The sequence below is a fragment of the Brassica napus genome, chromosome C7 (genome assembly GCF_020379485.1).
Source record: "Brassica napus cultivar Da-Ae chromosome C7, Da-Ae, whole genome shotgun sequence".
In the NCBI taxonomy this organism is placed as follows: domain Eukaryota; kingdom Viridiplantae; phylum Streptophyta; class Magnoliopsida; order Brassicales; family Brassicaceae; genus Brassica; species Brassica napus.
In genome coordinates, this window is record NC_063450.1 from 18,869,584 (window position 1) to 18,890,134 (window position 20,551).

General features: G+C 38.4%; 4 protein-coding genes and 1 non-coding gene across 6 annotated transcripts; 2 read left to right on the forward strand and 3 right to left on the reverse strand.

Moving 5' to 3' along the window:
• Window positions 1-59: 59 nt before the first annotated feature.
• Window positions 60-210, forward strand: LOC125590992. Its single transcript, XR_007326984.1, has one exon. It is a non-coding gene; the product is annotated as a U4 spliceosomal RNA (small nuclear RNA).
• A 374-nt stretch (window positions 211-584) lies between these two features.
• On the reverse strand, window positions 585-2,906 carry LOC106421405 (putative pentatricopeptide repeat-containing protein At3g23330). Its single transcript, XM_048762778.1, has one exon. It carries the CDS (start codon window positions 2,879-2,881, stop codon window positions 740-742), a length of 2,142 nt encoding a protein of 713 aa, XP_048618735.1. The 5' UTR covers window positions 2,882-2,906; the 3' UTR covers window positions 585-739.
• Window positions 2,907-3,044: 138 nt separating this feature from the next.
• LOC106421401 (uncharacterized protein At4g14342) lies at window positions 3,045-4,706 on the reverse strand. Its single transcript, XM_013862249.3, has 4 exons — window positions 4,525-4,706; window positions 4,212-4,297; window positions 3,988-4,111; window positions 3,045-3,282 (listed from the first exon to the last, which is right to left on the reverse strand). Exons 1-4 carry the CDS (start codon window positions 4,528-4,530, stop codon window positions 3,235-3,237), a joined length of 264 nt encoding a protein of 87 aa, XP_013717703.1. The 5' UTR covers window positions 4,531-4,706; the 3' UTR covers window positions 3,045-3,234.
• Window positions 4,707-12,951: 8,245 nt separating this feature from the next.
• LOC106421424 (F-box/kelch-repeat protein At5g51250-like) lies at window positions 12,952-15,196 on the forward strand. The gene has a single exon (XM_048762611.1). The coding sequence runs from the start codon at window positions 14,213-14,215 to the stop codon at window positions 14,831-14,833; it is 621 nt and encodes a 206-aa protein (XP_048618568.1). The 5' UTR covers window positions 12,952-14,212; the 3' UTR covers window positions 14,834-15,196.
• Window positions 15,197-16,332: 1,136 nt separating this feature from the next.
• On the reverse strand, window positions 16,333-20,193 carry LOC106421486 (serine/threonine-protein kinase tricornered). 2 transcript variants are annotated; one of them, XM_048762610.1, is made up of 13 exons: window positions 19,956-20,193; window positions 19,096-19,404; window positions 18,756-19,014; window positions 18,419-18,660; window positions 18,112-18,337; window positions 17,904-17,983; window positions 17,722-17,806; window positions 17,506-17,637; window positions 17,295-17,408; window positions 17,138-17,185; window positions 16,939-17,023; window positions 16,814-16,870; window positions 16,333-16,721 (listed from the first exon to the last, which is right to left on the reverse strand). In XM_048762610.1, exons 2-13 carry the CDS (start codon window positions 19,320-19,322, stop codon window positions 16,621-16,623), a joined length of 1,656 nt encoding a protein of 551 aa, XP_048618567.1. In that variant the 5' UTR covers window positions 19,323-19,404; window positions 19,956-20,193; the 3' UTR covers window positions 16,333-16,620. The 2 variants fall into 2 exon arrangements, with proteins under 2 accessions (XP_048618567.1, XP_013717779.1); XM_013862325.3 differs by having other exon boundaries at window positions 19,847-20,138.
• Between the last annotated feature and the right edge of the window lie 358 nt (window positions 20,194-20,551).

Here is a 20,551-nt window from a genome sequence, read left to right on the forward strand (position 1 = left end):
ACTTCTAAGGTCAATAAACTTGGGTTATAAAACAAAGCTCACGTTGTCCTTGAAAAAGCATCTTTGCGCTTGGGGCAATGACGCAGCTAATGAGGTACTAACCGAGGCGCGTCTATTGCTGGTTGAAAACTATTTCCAAACCCCCTCCTGGGCCTAAGCTTGTCTTGGGCTCTCGAGAATTTCTGGAAGGGCTCCCTTCGGGGTAAAGCCCTACAATACCTCAGTTTAAGTTTCTCGTAACGGAAGTTGAACAAAGAGTCTAGAGGGTTCTAACCTACCCGGTAATGACTTGTAAAGACCTAAGATATGTTTAATAAAAAGTATAAGAACATGATTTCACAATACAGAACACAGACATGATCACGTACCAGCTTTTAGACCTTGCCATGGTTGACTGAGACAAGAAGATACACGCCGTCCCAAGTTATGAGGATTTTCATGCTTTACACAAGCCAATAGCTGGTACATCATCACATAACCAAGCGACTCCAGAGTCCAGATCATCTCTTCTCACCGATCCCAATGTGTGTATTTGACACTAGCATATTGAGCAGGTTCTTATTTTCACTGTAAATAATTACGTATATCGAAGCAAAACATATAAGAAATGGCGTCATGTTGATTTTAAGATACATAGAGTATCTTTTCGCATTTCTTTAACTCTCAACACTGCAATCACTGTAATGGAAGCTTATCGCTCATCATTCTAACTCCGAACAAACACGATACACTTACTCTCTCACCAATAGTCTCCACAAGAACAGCTTCCACGGTTGAAATGATGGAATCTGCTATTATCCCTCACGATAATCTCTCTCTCTGTGATCTTCGCAATAAACTTGATAGCAACATGACAATCCCTGCATATCCTTATGTTCTTAGTGACCCTTATCGTCGTGCCAGGCTCTGTGTTGATGATACCAAACGCAACAGCTAATCTCTCGCTGTGTCCAAACAAAAGCTCCCTCTTATGCTCCTCATCCACATCGTGGAGCACTCCGCTTGTGTCTGCAACATACCCTTCTCTCTCCATCTGTTCCATTACCGCTTCAAGAAACTCGTTGATTCTCTCCATACTCGAATGCGATCTATCCCCTGAGACAAAACCATGAGTCTTGTCTTTGAACTCGATCCAACTACAAGCTGGCTTTTTCCTCATTCCTAGCTTCTTCATTCTCAATCTCAGTTTCGCCATCTCTTTCCATCTCCCGTTAGATGCATACATGTTGCACATCAGCACACAAGCTCCCATGTTCTCAGAATCAACAGCGAATATCTTCTCAGCAACCTTCTCTGCTAGCTCAAGATTCTTGTGAACGCTGCAAGAAGACAGTAACGTAGACCATACGCTACCCGTAGGCTCAACACGCATGTTTGAAATGAATTCATACGCTTCTTCCAGCTTCCCTGCACGGCCGAGAAGATCAGCTACAGCTGCGTAATGTTCCAACTCATGGTTCAAACCGTATACCTCAGTCATGCTGTTGAAATATCCCCACGCCTCATCTACCAACCCAACGTGACTACAAGCAGTTAGTACAGCAACAAACGCTACATGATTTGGCTTCACTCCTCTCTGTTTCATTTCCTCGAACAAGGAAACTGCTTCATGCCCATGACCATGTAACGCATGCCCCATTATAATAGCCGTCCATGAAACTTCGTCATGCACATTCATCCTGTCAAAAATCTTCCTAGCAGCCTTAATGCTCCCACATTTGGAGTACATATCCACAAGCGCACTATCTATGAATATGTTATCGCTATAGCCACCTCTCAACACATACCCGTGAAGTTGTTTCCCAAGGTGCAAGGTGGATAAGTGAGCACAAGCAGGCAACACGGTCGAGAAAGCCACAGGTCCCGGCCTAACCTTTGCGGTCACCATTTGCCTGAATAACTTGAGAGCCTCGTTATATCTACCGTTCTGTACATACCCGGCAACAAGCGAGTTATATGAGATACTATCCCGTCTCAACAAGTGAGAAAACACTCTTTCGGAATCTTCAATCCGAGCACTTTTAGCATACATATCAACCAAGCTACTCCCAATATACACGTCAGCATCAATCCCTTTCCTAATCACGTACCCATGAATCTCTTTTCCCCTTTTAACATCCACATACTCTGAAAAAATCGGAAGAACACTAGACAAAGTGAAAGCATCAGGCTTTATATCCTCACTTGCCATCTCCCTAACCATCCTCAAAGCATCTTCATACATTCCACTTTGTGCATACCCTGCAATGATCGTGTTCCAGGAAACCACGTCCTTTGTAGGCATCAATTCAAAAACTTTCCTCACACTATCTATCCCTGAAGGCAGAGCATTACTCATAGTTTCACTATCTATTATTCTCTGAGGCATTTCATCGAACACCTTACCTGCACTAATATTGGAACCCATCCCTTGAAGCTTAGCATACATATTCATAAGCGCATTGCAAGTATACAGATCGCAATCCAACCCAAGCCTAACAATATACCCATGAACAGACTCACCCAACTTCAAATCCGTCATCATCGTACACGATTTCAGGACAGAAGGGAAGACATTGTGATCAGGGCATCTCCCGGAAGCTCGCATATCGACGAAGGAAGACAATGCGCGAGAGAAGAGCGACTGGTCGGTGAAGCATCTGATGACGGACTTCCATGCGAGGACGGGAGGAGATTCGAGCGTGTGGAAAAGGAGCAAGGCTTCGTGTAGGAGTTTGAGGTTGGTGTAGATGGAGATGACGACGGAGGCTGATGTGTGGGAGAGTGATTGGGTTCGGAGGAACTGGGCGTGGAGCTGCTTGGCTTGGTGTTTTGATCTGATGCGAGTTGGGTTCTTGATCAGGGTTTTGATTATGGCTTTTGATGATGATGATGAACTCATTCTTCTTTGTGAATGAGACTGAACGTTTTCAAGCGCAAAGACTGTTCCTTTATGGTTCCGTTCTATTCGAGTTGTTAGTTTAACTTATTCAAAGTTTTACATTTTATGTCAAATATTTTTACAAATTCAATTATTTTGTAATATGAGATTGAATAATTATATATTGATGGAAGTAAGTTTTCATTAAATCAAAGACAATTTTGTTTACACAATAAGAGAGAGAGAGAGAGAGAGCTCAGAGAGGGTTTTATGACCAATACAACACTGCTTGAAGAGAGAGTTCTTTAAGAAGTAGAAATAAGTTGTCCTTTGCTTCTGATTCGAGTTGCGACAGAACACTTGCAAGTCTCTCATTAGTCGTCTTCTCTTTCTGGAGGAAGGCCACACGGTAGAAGCATTTTCTGCAAAATCGAAAGAGAATTAGTGAGAAAGGTTATCATACTAAACTAATACTCTCTCAACTGAATGGACCGATTTCTATTGGTCAGCAAAGCTATCTAGAGCTGCATAAACTCAAGTAAAAACTATAAAATCAAATAAATGACACAGGACAGTAGAAGAAAAGAGAAGAGAATGAAGCAGAGACATAATGAACAAAACACAGTCTTGCATGCAAGACCCAGACGACAACTACACATTTTATAATCAATTGAAACAAGTGTCTCATAAGCTAAACCGAAACATCCTAATTCGAAATGTTCCTTTTAATATTAACATGAGGTTTGCCATTATTCTGAATTAAAAGATGTGAAAGAAATAGAAGACACGAGGGTTATCATAATAGACTAATCCTCTCTCAGCTGAATGTAACCCATAGACAGTTTTCTACTACTGATCAGCAAAGCTATACAGCCAATTATCCTACATAAACTTAGGTAAAAAGCTATAAAACCAAATAAATGAATAACTGAAGAGATAATGCCCAGAGAACACAGCCGAAACTAACGCTGAATAGCTAAACCGATAATCATAATCCAAACATGAAACGTTGTTCAATCAGTTAGTGCAGACAAAGGACCAAAACAAAACAAACAAACACATAGACACATTTGATTGTTAACAGAAGCAAAGATAAGTCTAGAGAGAAAAGAAGAAGGTGAAAAAACCTGCATAAAGTTGTAGCGTTCTCGCCCAATGGACTCGTTCTCAGCGATTGCAAAGTACGCAAGCATGGGGTAGTGACCAATGTAGGAAGCATAACTGTCACGCTGAATGTTCACAGCCCACTCACTAGTCAACAACATATATAAAATAAGATAAGTACCAATTAGTAAACAAGCCTGAAGAAAATCAAACTATTTACAGAAACCAAAAGAAAACGGAAACTCACAATCTGCTCAAATCAGCATGGCCAGTACCAACATACTTAGCTTGAAGATGCTCAAGCTGAGAATTGATGTTAAACCTATCACTTGCCTGCACCAAACAAAAACAATACAAAATTTGAGATTCGCGTGACTATCTGATGCGAAAGATACCTAATTTATTCACAGATTTCAGCTATGCTTCTGATTAATTTCGAAGGAATTGAACTAAGCCAGTGTTAATTAGCGAATCGAATAGGGTTTTTCTCTTAGCTGATATCCACAGTTTCAATTTTGGAGGAAGAAAAAAAAAAAAAAACAAGGGTTTCGAAAGCCTACCTGCATCTTTGCCCTTTCAGATTCTAAGTTCGCAAAGAGCCCTTTTGAAGTAGATTCGATTTAAGAGAATACAGAAGATGCTGGCTGCTCTTTTATTTATGCGCCGTCGCTTCTTGCGAATTAATTTCCATGGCGAATTAATTTCTTCAGAGACTGAATGGGCTTTGGCCCAGACAAAATCAAACAATCCATTCCTCACCATATCCACAACTAGGGATGGCAATGGATATACTGGACCGCGGGCCTGGGCTTGTTAGGGCTTGGTGTGGGGTGGGTTTGGGCCGAGTTATCTACAACCCGCAAAATAGCGGGCTTTGCGGGCTGAGGCTTGGTTGGTACCGGGCTCTACGCGGGACGGCCCAATCCGAACCGTGGGATGCCCTAGATCCCGCTTTCCTTTCGTCATTTGCGATTCTGCCTCTTCACCTGAAAAAACAAAAAGAAAAAGATGAACGGAGAAAGTGATGACGATGTAGTTCACCGCGTGAAGAAATGGAGCTCTGAGCCTCCGACCACGGCCGTTCGATGTCCGGTGCTGACCACATAGTATTCGATCTTCACCAGAGAAGCTAAGCAGAGAAAGCTCCAACAAAGTCGATTCTTCTTCTTCGATGTCTCTTCATGAGCTTCTAAGCTTCACAGTTGAGACATGCATGTACAACTTGTAAGGTTCTTCTTCTTATCTTCACAGATCGGACATTACACGACTGTTTCTTTTCAACAACTTGCTTTTGAATTTTTTGTCAATCTAGTGAATCATCGGAGCTTCTCTTCCTTGTCGTGCCACCACTGAAGCCTCTCTTTGTCTTCGTTCCATCAGCTGAGTTCCGACGACGGTTCCATTACCCGAGCTCCGACGGCATCACCTGAGCTCCGACGCGGGCGGTTCTTACTCATGAACTTCTCTTCCTTGTCGTTCCACCACCGAAGCCTCTCTTTGTCTTCGTTCCATCAGCTGAGCTCCGAGGACGGTTCCATCAGCTGAGCTCCGACGACGGTTCCATCAGCTGAGCTCCGACGACGGTTCCATTACCTGAGGTTCAACGCCTGTTCCATCACCTGAGCTCCTACGACGACAGTTCTTTCTCACGGCAAGTACATGTTATGTATTTTTGTGGGTTGTGCTTGAGACATTGGAGTTTAGCACAAAGTAGTTTGTGATTTGTTCTAGAGACATTGGAGTTTAGCGATCTGTAGTTTGTGCTCGTTTCTTTGAAACAATTCACTAATTCATAGTCGTTGTCTTCGTTTTGTGGTTTGTTTTGAGGGGTTGGAGTTATGGTGAACAAGGAGGCGACTCGTTCATCATCTTCTCCTCTTTGAAGTCAAGACGTGTGTTGTCTCGAGTGATGGTGAACTCGTAGGCGTTGGAGTGATGGCGAACTAACAGCTAAGGACCTCGGGTTAGTAGACCTAGTAAGCATTGATAGGACTCACGGTTTAGCTAGTAGAACTCGCTGTTTAGATATGACTGACTGTTTGCATAGGTTAACTCATTGTCTGGCTTAGAAGTTAGAACTCGATCATGTTGTTAGATACTTAGATGCTTGTTGTTTGAGAACTAGTAAGAATTGATAGGAATGACTTGAGCTGTTGTTAGATGCTTATTTGATAGGAATGGCTTGATCTGTTGTTAGATGCTTGTTGTTTGAGAACTAGTAAGAATTGATAGGAATGGCTTGATCTGTTGTTAGATGCTTGTTGTCTTGAGAATGTTAATGTTGCTTGTCCTCAAGCACGTAACTTCTATTTTTTTTTTTAAGTATCAAAATTTTACAAAATTTAATTAAAAAAATTAACTTTAGTAAAAAAGCCTACCTCCACTTAGTCACGTATCTTAGAAGTTAGAACCAGCCGTAAGTTAGAACTTAGAATTATCGAAAAAAACCAGCAACAATAGAAACTTGAGAGACGATGGGATCATCTAGAGAAGACTCGGAAGAGCAGTTCACTTTGAATACCAACTACTCGCCACCAGCTACCTGTGACTTGGGGACTCAACAACTCATTGCCAGACTTTCTGCAGAAGAAGAAAGGAATGATCTGAGAGCTGATGATGTTAATGATGGAAATAAGCAAGCACGGAAAAGAATGAAGATTATGCTGGTCGATTCAGAAGAAAAATCTGATGTTGAAATCACACCCCCAACCCGATCGAGCAAGCCTCACAGACAAACAACCTTTGGAACAGCCACGCGGAAGCCCATGTTACAATCCACTCTGGATGGTGGTAGTGGCTCGTTCGCACGGGCTCGTAGTCAGAAGAAGGCTCCATTGAAAGCCGTGATTAGGGGAGAGAGAAGAAAGGCATCAACTCAGGCCTTGTCTAGTGAGGCGCGGAAAAAGAAGGGCTCCTCTAGTCGGTCGCAGAAGAATAAGAAGAAGGTTGAAGAGGAGATACCGGATTTTGATGATGATTTGGAAGAAGTTGAGTTGGACGACCCTGAAATCGATTTGGAAGAGATGGAGAATAGGCAAAGGTCAGACGTCTGGAAGGATTTCACTGTGGTTGAAAAAATAAGTGGAGATTTGAAAGCTGTATGCAATCATTGCAGGAATGAGTATGCATGGTATTCTCACTCGCATGGAACAAGTGGGTTGAGGAGACATCGAGGAAGATGTAAAATGTATCCAAGGAATGGAGGAAGGCAGCAACAACTCAATACCGAGGGGAAAGTAGTATCTCGCAAGTACGATCATATTGTGTTTAGGCAGTTGGTAGCAAAGACAATTGTCCAGCATGATCTACCATACTCTTACGTGGAGTATGAAAGAGTGAGAGAGACATGGAAGTATTTGAATGTTGATGTTCAATTCATCTGTCGAAACACGGCGAAATCAGATGTGTATCGATTGTATGAAAGTGAGAGAGATACATTGAAACGGGAATTAGCGAGTCTTCCTGGACGAGTCTCCTTCACTTCCGACTTGTGGACGTCACTAAAACGTGAAGGGTACATGTGTGTGACAGCACATTACATTGATCGGAATTGGAAGTTGAACAGCAAGATCCAGTCATTTAGTGCTCTACCACCACCACATAACAGTATGAGTGTTGTGATTCACCTTCTTGAGTCGCTGAAAGAGTGGGGTCTCGAGAAGAAGGTGTTCTCTATCACATTAGATAATGCTTCAAGTAATGACTCGATGCAAGACATAGTCAAATCGCTGCTGTTGCTAAATGATGATTTGTTATGTGGAGGAGAATTTTTCCATATCAGATGTGCTGCCCACATCCTTAACCTGATAGTGCAAGATGGTTTGAACGTTATTAGAGGCGCTTTGCACAAAGTTAGAGAGAGTATTAAGTATGTGCTAGCATCGGAAGCGCGGGAAGAGTTGTTTGAAAAATGCGTGAATGCTGCAGGCATAAATGAAAACGCGGGTCTGATCTTGGATGTGCAGACAAGATGGAACTCGACTTACTTTATGCTTGAAAGAGCCATCAAGTATCGTAAAGCATTTGTTAAGTTGGAGACATTTGATAAGAGAGGTTATAAAGTGGCGCCTACGGCTGAGGAATGGACGCGAGCTGATACGATATGCCAATTTTTGTGCCCTTTCGCAGAGATCACAAAACTGATGTCAGGTGCTAATTACCCCACCTCGAACTTGTATTTTTATCAAGTTTGGTCCATCCATGAGTGGCTTCAAATGAATGAGTTCAGCGAGGATGAGATCGTCCGAAAAATGGTGCCACCATGAAAGAGAAATTTGATAAGTATTGGGATGAAGTTAGTGGTGTTTTTGCAATGGCAGCAGTCTTTGATCCACGTTTCAAGCTTTCAATTGTCGAGTGTTGCTTAGGAAAGCTTGACATGAGTACACGTGAAGTGAAGTTGAAGAACTTGCGCCAGAAGCTGAGTATTTTGTTCGAGTCTTACGACAAAAAATCCAAGGCTAACTCACCGTATACGGAGCCACGTGAGACGGTTCCACAAAATGTCACTGCTGCAGGTTCCATGGGACTGTTTGGAAACTACCAAGTGAGTATTTAAAATCGTTTTTAAAGTATCAACTTTCTGTTTTTTTTTTAAATCGTTTCTTGTTTTTTTTCTTATAATTTCATAGGAATTCTTAAAATTTCGCAAAGTCAACGGAGCTGCTACTGGAAAGACAGCTCTAGAAGCTTATCTTGATGAACCTCCTTTGGACATTGATAGTTTAGAGAGCTTGGACATTCTCCAATTCTGGAAAACTAACACTCATCGTTACGGTAATTTGGCTGCAATGGCTTGTGATCTGCTCAGCATTCCTATCACAAAAGTGGCTTCAGAGTCCTCCTTTAGTATTGGGTCGCGAGTTCTTAACAAATACCGGAGCCGTTTACTCCCAAAAAATGTGCAAGCTCTGATATGCACAAGGAATTGGATAAAAGGATATGAGGCTTATGAAAATGGTAAATATCTCACATTATAATTAGTTGTATAGTATCACTCTTCAACCTTCTTCTTATTCTTCTGCGACCGACTAGAGGAGCCCTTCTTTTTCCGCGCCTCACTAGACAAGGCCTGAGTTGATGCCTTTCTTCTCTCTCCCCTAATCACGGCTTTCAATGGAGCCTTCTTCTGACTACGAGCCCGTGCGAACGAGCCACTACCACCATCCAGAGTGGATTGTAACATGGGCTTCCGCGTGGCTGTTCCAAAAGTTGTTTGTCTGTGAGGCTTGCTCGATCGGGTTGGGGGTGTGATTTCAACATCAGATTCTTCTTCTGAATCGACCAGCATAATCTTCATTCTTTTCCGTGCTTGCTTATTTCGATCATTAACACCATCAGCTCTCAGATCATTCCTTTCTTCTTCTGCAGAAAGTCTGGCAATGAGTTGTTGAGTCCCCAAGTCACAGGTAGCTGGTGGCGAGTAGTCGGTATTCAAAGTGAACTGCTCTTCCGAGGCTTCTCTAGATGATCCCATCGTCTCTCAAGTTTCTATTGTTGCTGGTTTTTTTCGATAATTCTAAGTTCTAACTTACGGCTGGTTCTAACTTCTAAGATACGTGACTAAGTGGAGGTAGGGTTTTTTACTAAAGTTAATTTTTTAAATTAAATTTTGTAAAATTTTGATACTTAAAAAAAAAAAATAGAAGTTACGTGCTTGAGGACAAGCAACATTAACATTCTCAAGACAACAAGCATCTAACAACAGATCAAGCCATTCCTATCAATTCTTACTAGTTCTCAAACAACAAGCATCTAACAACAGATCAAGCCATTCCTATCAAATAAGCATCTAACAACAGCTCAAGCCATTCCTATCAATTCTTACTAGTTCTCAAACAACAACCATCTAAGTATCTAACAACATGATCGAGTTCTAACTTCTAAGCCAGACAATGAGTTAACCTATCTAAACAGTCAGTCATATCTAAACAGCGAGTTCTACTAGCTAAACCGTGAGTCCTATCAATGCTTACTAGGTCTACTAACCCGAGGTCCTTAGCTGTTAGTTCGCCATCACTCCAACGCCTACGAGTTCACCATCACTCGAGACAACACACGTCTTGACTTCAAAGAGAAGAAGAAGATGAACGAGTCGCCTCCTTGTTCACCATAACTCCAACCCCTCAAAACAAACCACAAAACGAAGACAACGACTATGAATTAGTGAATTGTTTCAAAGAAACGAGCACAAACTACAGATCGCTAAACTCCAATGTCTCTAGAACAAATCACAAACTACTTTGTGCTAAACTCCAATGTCTCAAGCACAACCCACAAAAATACATAACATGTACTTGCCGTGAGAAGAACTGCCGTCGTCGGAGCTCAGGTGATGGAACAGGCGTCGAACCTCAGGTAATGGAACCGTCGTCGGAGCTCAGCTGATGGAACCGTCGTCGGAGCTCAGGTGATGGAACGAAGACAAAGAGAGGCTTCGGTGGTGGAACGACAAGGAAGAGAAGCTCATGAGTAAGAACCGCCCGCGTCGGAGCTCAGGTGATGCCGTCGGAGCTCAGGTAATGGAACCGTCGTCGGAGCTCAGCTGATGGAACGAAGACAAAGAGAGGCTTCAGTGGTGGCACGACAAGGAAGAGAAGCTCCGATGATTCACTAGATTGACAAAAAAATTCAAAAGCAAGTTGTCCAAAAGAAACAGCCGTGTAATGTCCGATCTGTGAAGATAAGAAGAAGAACCTTACAAGTTGTACATGCATGTCTCAACTGTGAAGCTTATAAGCTCATGAAGAGACATTGAAGAAGAAGAATCGACTTTGTTGGAGCTTTCTCTGCTTAGCTTCTATGGTGAAGATCGAATACTATGTGGTCAGCACCGGACATCGAACGGCCGTGGTCGGAGGCTTGGAGCTCCATTTCTTCACGCGGTGAACTACATCGTCATCGCTTTCTCCGTTCATCTTTTTCTTTTTGTTTTTTCGGGTGAAGAGGCAGAATCGCAAATGACGAAAGGAAAGCGGGATCTAGGGCATCCCGCGGTTCGGATTGGGCCGTCCCGCGTAGAGCCCGATACCAACCAAGCCTCAGCCCGCAAGGCCCGCTATTTTGCGGGTTGTAGATAACTCGGCCCAAACCCGCCCCACACCAAGCCTTAACAAGCCCAGGCCCGCGGTCCAGTACATCCATTGCCATCCCTATCTTAAACACAAATCAATTGTAATTTTTTAAAATTTACAGAAGATGAAATTGATCCTGAAGAGGAGACATTGCCATCTTTTGACTCTATTGCCAATGAGGAAAATGATGATGAGGAAGTTTGATATCTTTTTTGATTTGCTGTTTTGTTTTATTTCAATTTCTTGGATTTGTTTCAGTACTATGATTGGTTTTTTTTGCTTTTATTACATTGGTGTTTTGGTTAAGACAATATGAAGTCCAATTGCTTTTCTTTTTTCTTATCAGCAAAGTGAATGTTGCTTTTCTAAACTACATTTACATGACCATAATCTTATACACGACAACAAAGTCTGATGGTTGACTCTACATATACACGACCATAATCTTATACACGACCAGTGAGTGATGATCACTTTGGTTGCATTGAAGCATTAATAGAGATAAGATAAGAGAGGTATTGGGTTGACGCTATGGACTACTTGTGTTCTGTTTGTTTTAGCTTGACAAGTCTGATTGTTGACTCTCATGATGTTTGGTGTTTTGTTTGACGTCTCGTAGAAGCATAAGCAGCTTGAAGCAGCTTGTATGGTGTTTTCTGTGACGTCCCGCGGGATAGCCCGCGAAGGCTTACACTTTTTGCGGTACGGGATTGGGCAGCTAGTTTAAAGACCGCGTCCCGCGCGTGACGGTCCCGCCGTGTACCGCCAGAAGAGAAACGCGCAGCGGGTCGGGACGGGACGGGACGGGAGAGCCCAATTGCCATCCCTATCCACAACAGAACAAATATAATTATTTTGTAAATGAAATCTACCTGCACCTTGTGAACTGATCATCATTGACGATTTCTATTTAAATTAGGTGATGATTGTTTCAGTAGTTTTTAGTTTTAGTTTTTGGTTTTTAGATTTTAGTTTTTGGTTTTTAAATTTTGGTTTTTAGATTTTGGTTTTTGGTTTTTGGTTTTTGATTTTAGATTTTGGTTTTTGGATTTGTTGTATTTTTTAAAAAATTTCAAAAATTAACTAATACGTTATTTTAAAATAATATAATAAAATAGCAATAAATATTTAGATTTTACAATTAAAATTTATCAAAATACTGTGATTATTATTTTAAAATAAAATGCAATAACATATTTTAATTATTAGATTTTTATAAAAAATATATTATAGTAAAATATAAATCATCAAATATATATAAAATTACACAAAAATAAAAATATTAAATTTTGAAACTACTTAGAAATTTTTCTTATATAAATTATTTTTAATTTTTAAAACTTGAATGGAAATAATTTTTCTTATATAAATATTATAAATGATACAAAAATAAAAATACATAAAATTTTGAAAATAATTATAAATTTTCTTATATAAATTATTTATATTTTCTTAAAGTTGAATGGCGATTTTTATAATTCAGGATTATACAATATATTTTATTAATAAAACATATTATGTTTTTATAATTTTTTTTGTTATTTTTAATGTGACTAATAATTATTAAAATAATTCAATTGTTTTATTTATAGAAACTAATAACTAAGTTTTAAAATTAAATAATATTATTTATAAAATATATAAATTTAATTACAGATATGAAACACAAATTAAAATATTTCACATTATTGTTTAAATGATATCTAATGTACAAAATATTTTATGATAATTTTAATTTTTATGAAAAAGTATTTATTAATTATTAATTAATTATAATGTAGTAGTTTCTACAAAAAAAAATCAAAATTCGTTTTTCTTCGTAAAAACTCACAAAAGTTGCTTTTGGTTTTTCTTCATAAATTGGTTAAACTTTTCAAAAACCATTTTTCCTAAATTTTAGGAAATCTATTTATTGAAAATCTTGATTGACAACTCAAATGGTTTTTACAAAAAACAAAAATAAAAACCAAAAACTTGATTGGATGAAAAATGGTTTCTACAGAAACAAAAACCAAAAACTAAATCAAAAATCACAAACAATCAAACTTGATTTTAGGGTATATTTAATTATGAGTTCATAATCCAATATTTTTTTTTTAGTTTGATCAGAGATTATGGGTTTGTGACCCGATTGAGACCTTTAAATTAAACAAAGCTATTCGATCCTGGAAACTAATAGTTCTGATTCGTTCCTTGACCACCGTCAAAAAAAATTGATGATCTCATAGGTGTTTGATTTAGAATTTTCCGGGTAAATGCTTTACTACTACTTTCACTTGCGCTATTTGAACTATGCTCTAGATAAATCAAAGGCTAAATCGTAATATCAAATGAATCTTGTTTTACGATATTTTAGTGTATGAGTTTTACATGAACCGAATTCGAATCCAAATGGATATCTGAAACACTCATAAATTCAAAATTCAATTAAAAAATCATACCAAACTCAAGACCAATCCCGAATAAATATACAAAATACTCTAAAATACTACTGAGTACCTAAAAAGTATCTATTACAAGAATAATTAACTTAAATACTTAGTTTTGTATTTTGTAACATATTGATGTTTTATGTTTTGGCAATTGCATTTGAAGTTCAGTTTATGAATAAGTTTGATATTGAAGTTTAAACAATGTGGCTTTATTTTAAAGTTTAAATAATGTTTCTTACGTTTATAGAGTTGTTAATTGATAATTTTAATTTGTTTATGTTTCTCTCCTATTTAATACCATTTATGAAATACGTTTTTGTTAGTGTAAATTATTTAAACTTGTCAAGCTTACAAATTAAATTGTGTACTTTCGAATCACAAATAAATATTTGGGGAACTGAAACCCAAAGATAAAACGAGTTCAACTGTTTGTGATGTATTTACTATATCTGAACTGAACTCGACGAAATTTAAACACAATTCGAACCAAATTTTAAAATGAAAGGAATATTTTTTTTCCAAATAATCAAAATCCGATTGAACTCGAACCGAAACCTAATTTATCCACACGGTGAAGCCTTGAGAAATTGACTAGGCTTTGAAAAGTGGCCCTAGACCAAATTAATACCATGAACAAATTACAATTCCATTACAACAATAATTGGGTTCCACAACTTTTGTCATATCAAACTAAACCGGAAGTTCAAAAAACTTTTTAACCTTTAAAGACTGCGATACAGCCAATGGCTTCCCCGGAAAAGGAGAAGAAGACGAAGCAGGAGCTGCTGCCTTCACCTCCCGATGATTTGTCATTGAGCTGCTTTGCACGCATCTCAAGATTGTACCATCCAACTCTCTCCCTTGTCTCCAAGATTTTTTCTTCTTTCCTTGCTTCACCGGAGCTATACAAGACCCGATCACTCTTGGGCTGCACCAAGACTTGTCTCTACGTTTGCTTTCAGTCCGCTACTAAATGTAGTTGGTTCACCCTCTGCCGCAAGCCTGACCAAACCACCCAAGCCAAATCAAATGGGTACGTTTTAGCTCCAGCCTCCACTCTCCATACTCCGCATGCGATGCCAATGTCCTCGGGTATTGTAGCGGTTGGTTCTGATATCTACAACATCGGATCTTCCTCCTCCTCTAGAGTCTTGATTCTTGATTGTCGGTCTCACACGTGGCACGAGGGTCCAAGCTTGTGTGTCAAGCTACATACACTCTCTGCTAGCGTTGTTGATCGAAAGATATATGTAGCAGGAGTCCAATTCTACGCCTTGAAGAACTCATTCAAGGTGTTGGACACTCTAAAACCACAAGTTGTTTGGGATGATCATGTGCCGCCCATCAGCGAGACGACAACATGAGAAGCGCATGTCTTGACGGAAAGTTCCACGTGGCGACTAAAAACTATAAGGTGGTGTGTTACAACTCCTAGAAAGGTAAGTGGGATGATCTGACCAGCAGCGGAAAGATGACTTCCTTTTGGTTCAAAGATTGTTATTGCGTGATAGAGAATGTGTTGTACTCTGTTAACGACTGTACCTTCAGATGGTACGACACCGAGGTAAACATGTGGAGAGAGGTTTGAAGGAAAACTACCTAATTTTGATGGTGGCGTCTCTGTTACATTGGCTGATTATGGTGGCAAGATGGTTGTCCTGTGGGACCAGAATACTGGTAATCACAAAAGGAACAAACAGAATAGGAAAAAAAAAAGGGCAAATCTCCAAAATAACACCTTTCTAAGTTTATATCACAAAAGTAGCACTCAAAAACTAAAATGACCAAAATAGCACCTTTCTAAGTTTATCCTTTGAAAATTTTAATTTTTTTTATTTTTCAAAATTTGAAATCTTATCCCCAAAACCTCATTTCTCAACTCTAAACCCTAAACCCTAAACTCTAAACCCTAAACCCTAAACTCTAAACCCTAAACCCTAAACCCTAACCCTAAACCATAAACCCTAAACTCTAAACCCTAAACCCTAAAATCTAAACCCTAAACCCTAAAATCTAAACCCTAAACCCTAAACCCTAAACCTTAAATCCTAAACCCCACCCTTTAACTCTAAACCCTAAGTTTGTGACTTTTGATAAAAAAATTTTGTGACTTTTGACTTTGAGTGCTAGTTTGGGAACATAAACTTGATTTAGTGCTATTTTTGTCTTTTTCTCAAAAAAAAATGAGAGGGAATAAAATAAAGAGAAAAAAACAAAATTAGCACTAAATCAAGTTTTTGTTCCCAAACTAGCACTCAATGTCAAAAGTCACAAAAATAGCACTTAATGTTTTATCAAAAGTCACACACTTAGAGTTTAGAGTTAAAGGGTGGGGTTTAGGATTTAGGGTTTAGGGTTTAGGGTTTAGAGTTTAGGGTTTAGGGTTTAGGGTTTAGGGTTTAGGGTTTAGAGTTGAAAAATGAGGTTTTGGGATAAGATTTCAAATTTTGAAAAATAAAAAAATTAAAATTTTCAAAAGATAAAATGCTATTTTGGTCATTTTAGTTTTTGAGTGCTATTTTTGTGATATAAACTTAGAAAGGTGTTATTTTGGAAATTTGCCCTAAAATAAAAGGAAAATCTATTTTCTCCTAATTTGTCAAGAAATAATTGTAGTCTTTTATTCTTTAAATCTTAAGGTAACAAATATTCCTTGTAAATGGTGCAAATTATAAGGAATGCCGTCCATTCTCTTGGTCACCATCTGAAACCTAAGATGATTTGGTGTGCTGTGATTATGCTTAAAAGGCCGAAAACTGGTGAAGTTTGGGGAGAAGTAGAGTGGTGTGACATTTACTTGTTTGATGAATGGCTTGAACGGTCATATACTTGTCATCTTTTGATGAATTTACACATGAAAACATAATGATAACATTTACTTGGGTTTTCACTTCAAATAGAAACATCTTTTGAACAATAAGATATCAATCTAACCCAAAACAAATGTCAAACCTCTGCGGAAACTGTTTGAACAATACTTGAAACCTTTTTCTCTATCTCCACACAAATATGAAATATCAAAGGGGTCACGAGGGAAAACTGTACTTTCTCGAACCCTGAATTCACCCAACTCAAACCTGTTAAATTAAAATGAATTGTGTATATCTCTCTCTCTCTACAAGTTTTGGTTTAGGCTTTGTGCCACATGTTGTCACCCAGATGAGCTGGATTTGCCTTCTTTCTCTGGAACTTGTGGCAAGAGGTTCAAGAAGCTTCCTTGGTGACTTGTGTTGCTGCTCGCTGATTCATCCTCTATCAAATGTTTTTTTTTTTAAAACAATCTAGTTAGAGCTTAATTTATATTATTAATAAAATTAGGTAAATCTTCAGCCAAATGAATTTACCAAAGAGAGATTTGATTGATGGCCGCTTTGGCTTTGTGCTCTTCTTCTTCAGCTCAGCTGCAAGTTACAACAACAGCAAACGTTTTAGATTATAAGTCGAGTCAGTTATGTAAAGTGAAATTTACCTATCCCTGATAACTGATCTTCCTCTACGATTTCAACGTTCTTGTATGTATAACCCACAAAGTTTATGTCTTTAGATGAGAGCATCTGGAGAGAAGCAAACAAAAAAAAACAAAGACAAAGACAGTCTCATGTTAAGAATGCTAATAACAATATGCATGACTTCTTAGTTCATATAAAGTGAGACATGAAGTTGGGTACCTTTCTCCATGGACCTGATCTTGTCACCTTTGAAACTTGCTTGTCGGTCTGTTGACACAAGGAGTTAAAAAGATGAATATCAACAGCTTATACGCATCATGTTGGGTTGCTATCCTTTTTGTATACTTAAACAACCATCTTTCTGTTATTAGTTTACCTCATCAAACTTTTCAAAGTTCTGGGTGTCCAACTCGTCATTGACTTTGGGAATAAAAGCAGCCTTCATTTGATATAACTTTCCCCATTCCACACCTACGAACCAAGGATGATCCTATAAAGAAAGAAAAAGAGTTTATTAAGCATCTATCAATAGACCTTTAGAAAAGAGAAGTTCAAATCTTAAAGGTTGTTTAGATCACACAGCAAACCTTAATCTCATCTGCTCCTTTTGTTCCAAGCCTTTGTTCTACGTTACATAAGAGTCTACAGATAAGATCCTTAGCTTCTGGTGATAATCTAACCTCTTCCGGAAATTTCAAATAATTTCTCCAATTCACTATCTGCATTAGAAAAGAAAGAGCAAGAGACAATCAGATATGAGAAGAGAGTCATATAATTCAATAAGAAGGGAGGAATGTGCTTACCTTCCTACAAGTTGTCATTGGATCATCTGAATAAAAGGGTGGAAACCCCACAAGCATTTCATACATTATGGCACCAAGAGACCACCTAAAGGGGATCATTTCATCACATATAACTTATATCTTATATTGTAAAGAAACCAAATTGAAGAACAGAACATGAGCAAACAGTTGGCTTCACTTACCAATCACATTCCATTCCATACCCTTTCTTCAGCAAAACTTCTGGAGCAATATAATCAGGTGTTCCAACTGTTGAATAAGCCTGCAATTGATATATAACCTTTTATTTAGTAAAAGCCATATTTCAACAGAAAATTCTATATCGACAGAGAGAGAATCTTCCATAAGATAAACAGAGTAATGAACGATTTGCATAAACATAAAACTCACAAGCATCCTTCTATTTCTCTGCCAGTTTTGAAGCTGTTCCATTTGGGAGCGGCTGCGTCTAGATGCCACAGGGCGACCATCGCTTTGTAAAGCCCCACTAACGTTCTGCGCAAATGTGAAATCCTTTTCCTCCAGAATACTACAGTCTAATGGCTTGCATAACCCAAAATCTGATAGTTTCATGTGCCCGCTTCTGTCCAGTAGCAGATTATCAGGCTTTATATCTCTGTAACAAATAAACACTTAGAACAACAAAAAGGAAATAGGCACGCAAGAGCTATATACAAGTTTGTTAACTTGACTAGACCTGTGGATATAGTTGTGCTTATGAATGGACTCGATAGCTAGGACAGTCTCCCCAACATAAAACCTCGCCTCATCTTCGGTAAGTGTGTCTTTCCTCATAAGCAACGTCATCATATCTCCACCGGGAAGATACTCCATGATAAGATACAGATACTCTTCGTCTTGGAATGAACAATACAGCTTCACTATGCAATTGCTGTCAACCTCCGCAAGTAGATTCCTCTCTGCTTTCACATGTTCCACCTGCAACAACAACAACAAAAAAGAAGCAAATCAGATTTCTTGAGCTTCTTCATTGATAGAAAAAAAACGAAGATAATATCAAAACAATACGTTACCTGGCCTCTACGAAGCATCTCAGATTTCTTGAGCTTTTTCATAGCATAGACATGGCCTGTTCCCTTCTCCCTGCATATCCTAACCTCTCCAAAAGCGCCCTTTCCTATCATTGTCAATGGCTCGAAGTCATCAGTTCCCATTTTATGTCTCTGACGACGCATGTATTCAGTTTCCTTCTTCTCTAAATCCTTAAGCATATTCTTTTGCTCTTCCTCTGATACTTCTGCAGCAGCTAACTTATTCTCCAGCATATTACGTCTGCACCAAACCCCAATTATCAAATAAAGATATAGCATTACTCTGAAAGACTACCTAGAAAGCTATGTAATGAGACAATACCTCTCCTGTCTTTGCTGCTGACTTTGCACTTGTTTCTTGTAATGATTTTCGATAAATTGTTTCGCAGCGGCAGCCTTCTGCTTTGTAACATTTGACACAGCTTCTTCACCTCCACCTGTTCTGGATCCCTCGTTTACATTTTTACTTGTAGTAGTTTCCTTCTTTTTAGAGGACTTGTCTTTCCCTTTAGACTTTAACTTATTGAGCCAACCTCTGACGATATCCATCACCTTCCCTCCCTTTAAGTCGAGATCCCAAACCAACAAATCTTAGCTACTCCTCCTTATGCAGAAGTAAGCAACAAGTTCTCTAGCACCAAGATAACCACATATTAGCTAACAGTAGTAACCCCACATCTAAAAGAACACATTCCAAGTAGCTAGGCAACTATCAAGACAATGTTTGGTCAAATGTGATTAGGTATTACCCCTTGCAGTAACCCCCAAGAAACTAAGTTGGAGAATAGCTAATAAACAGACAAAAATGATCAAGGATTATTGAATAAGAAAGCATGAATAGCTGCTGCTGCTGCTATTACTATCTTTAGAGAACAACCAAAACAAGTCTGAGCATTTAATCAAAGGGCCTAAGTAAACTCATAATAAAGATCCTATGACGAGCAAAAAGTTTACTCCTTTACGCTTATCACTAGCCAACCCTAACAGTAAAGCTTACACATTTACTCAATAAGCATGATCAGTCCAAGGTAAAGCGATACCAAGATCGATTTAAAAGAGTAAACAGAATGTACCCAGAAGAACAAAGCTTGAGACTTTAGAACACAGACAGACAGAAGTAGAAGAGATAGAGAAAGGGTCGATTTTGTGGTGAGGGTTTAAGTGGAAGGGAAAGAAAGAAACCTCGATTCCAGGGAACTGATTCCTCAAATTTGCAGTCTTGAAAGAGAAAGGGTATAAAGGAAAGTTTGAAGCTTTCGTTGCTTTTGATGTGTAAATATTGAATGAATTATGCACAAACTGCTCTCTCTTCCTCTTCCTCTGCCTTTGCGTTTTTGAGGATTTGGTTTAGTGTCCAAATCATAGAAACAATGGATTAAGAGTCTTTAATTGTATAGATCTCAGTCTTATTAAAATGGCATTTCTTACCTTATCTATACGTAGACGTATATAGGAATCATTGATACTAAATGAGTAATGAATATTCCCTCCATTTTTTTATTTTATTTAACGTTTTCAATCAAACAAACTAAGTAAGAAAATATTCTCTTTTTTATAAATACCATAATTATCGTTTTAAATTAAACAAACAAAGTAAGAAAATATCTTTTTTTTTTAAATACAATAATTATAGTTTTAATTAAAAAACAAGGTAATAAAATATTCCTTTTTTAAAATACCATAAATATCTTTTTTTTGTCAACAATACCATAATTATCTATATAAACAGATTTCATCAACAAACAAACTAAGAATATAAATAATTTATAAAAAAATAA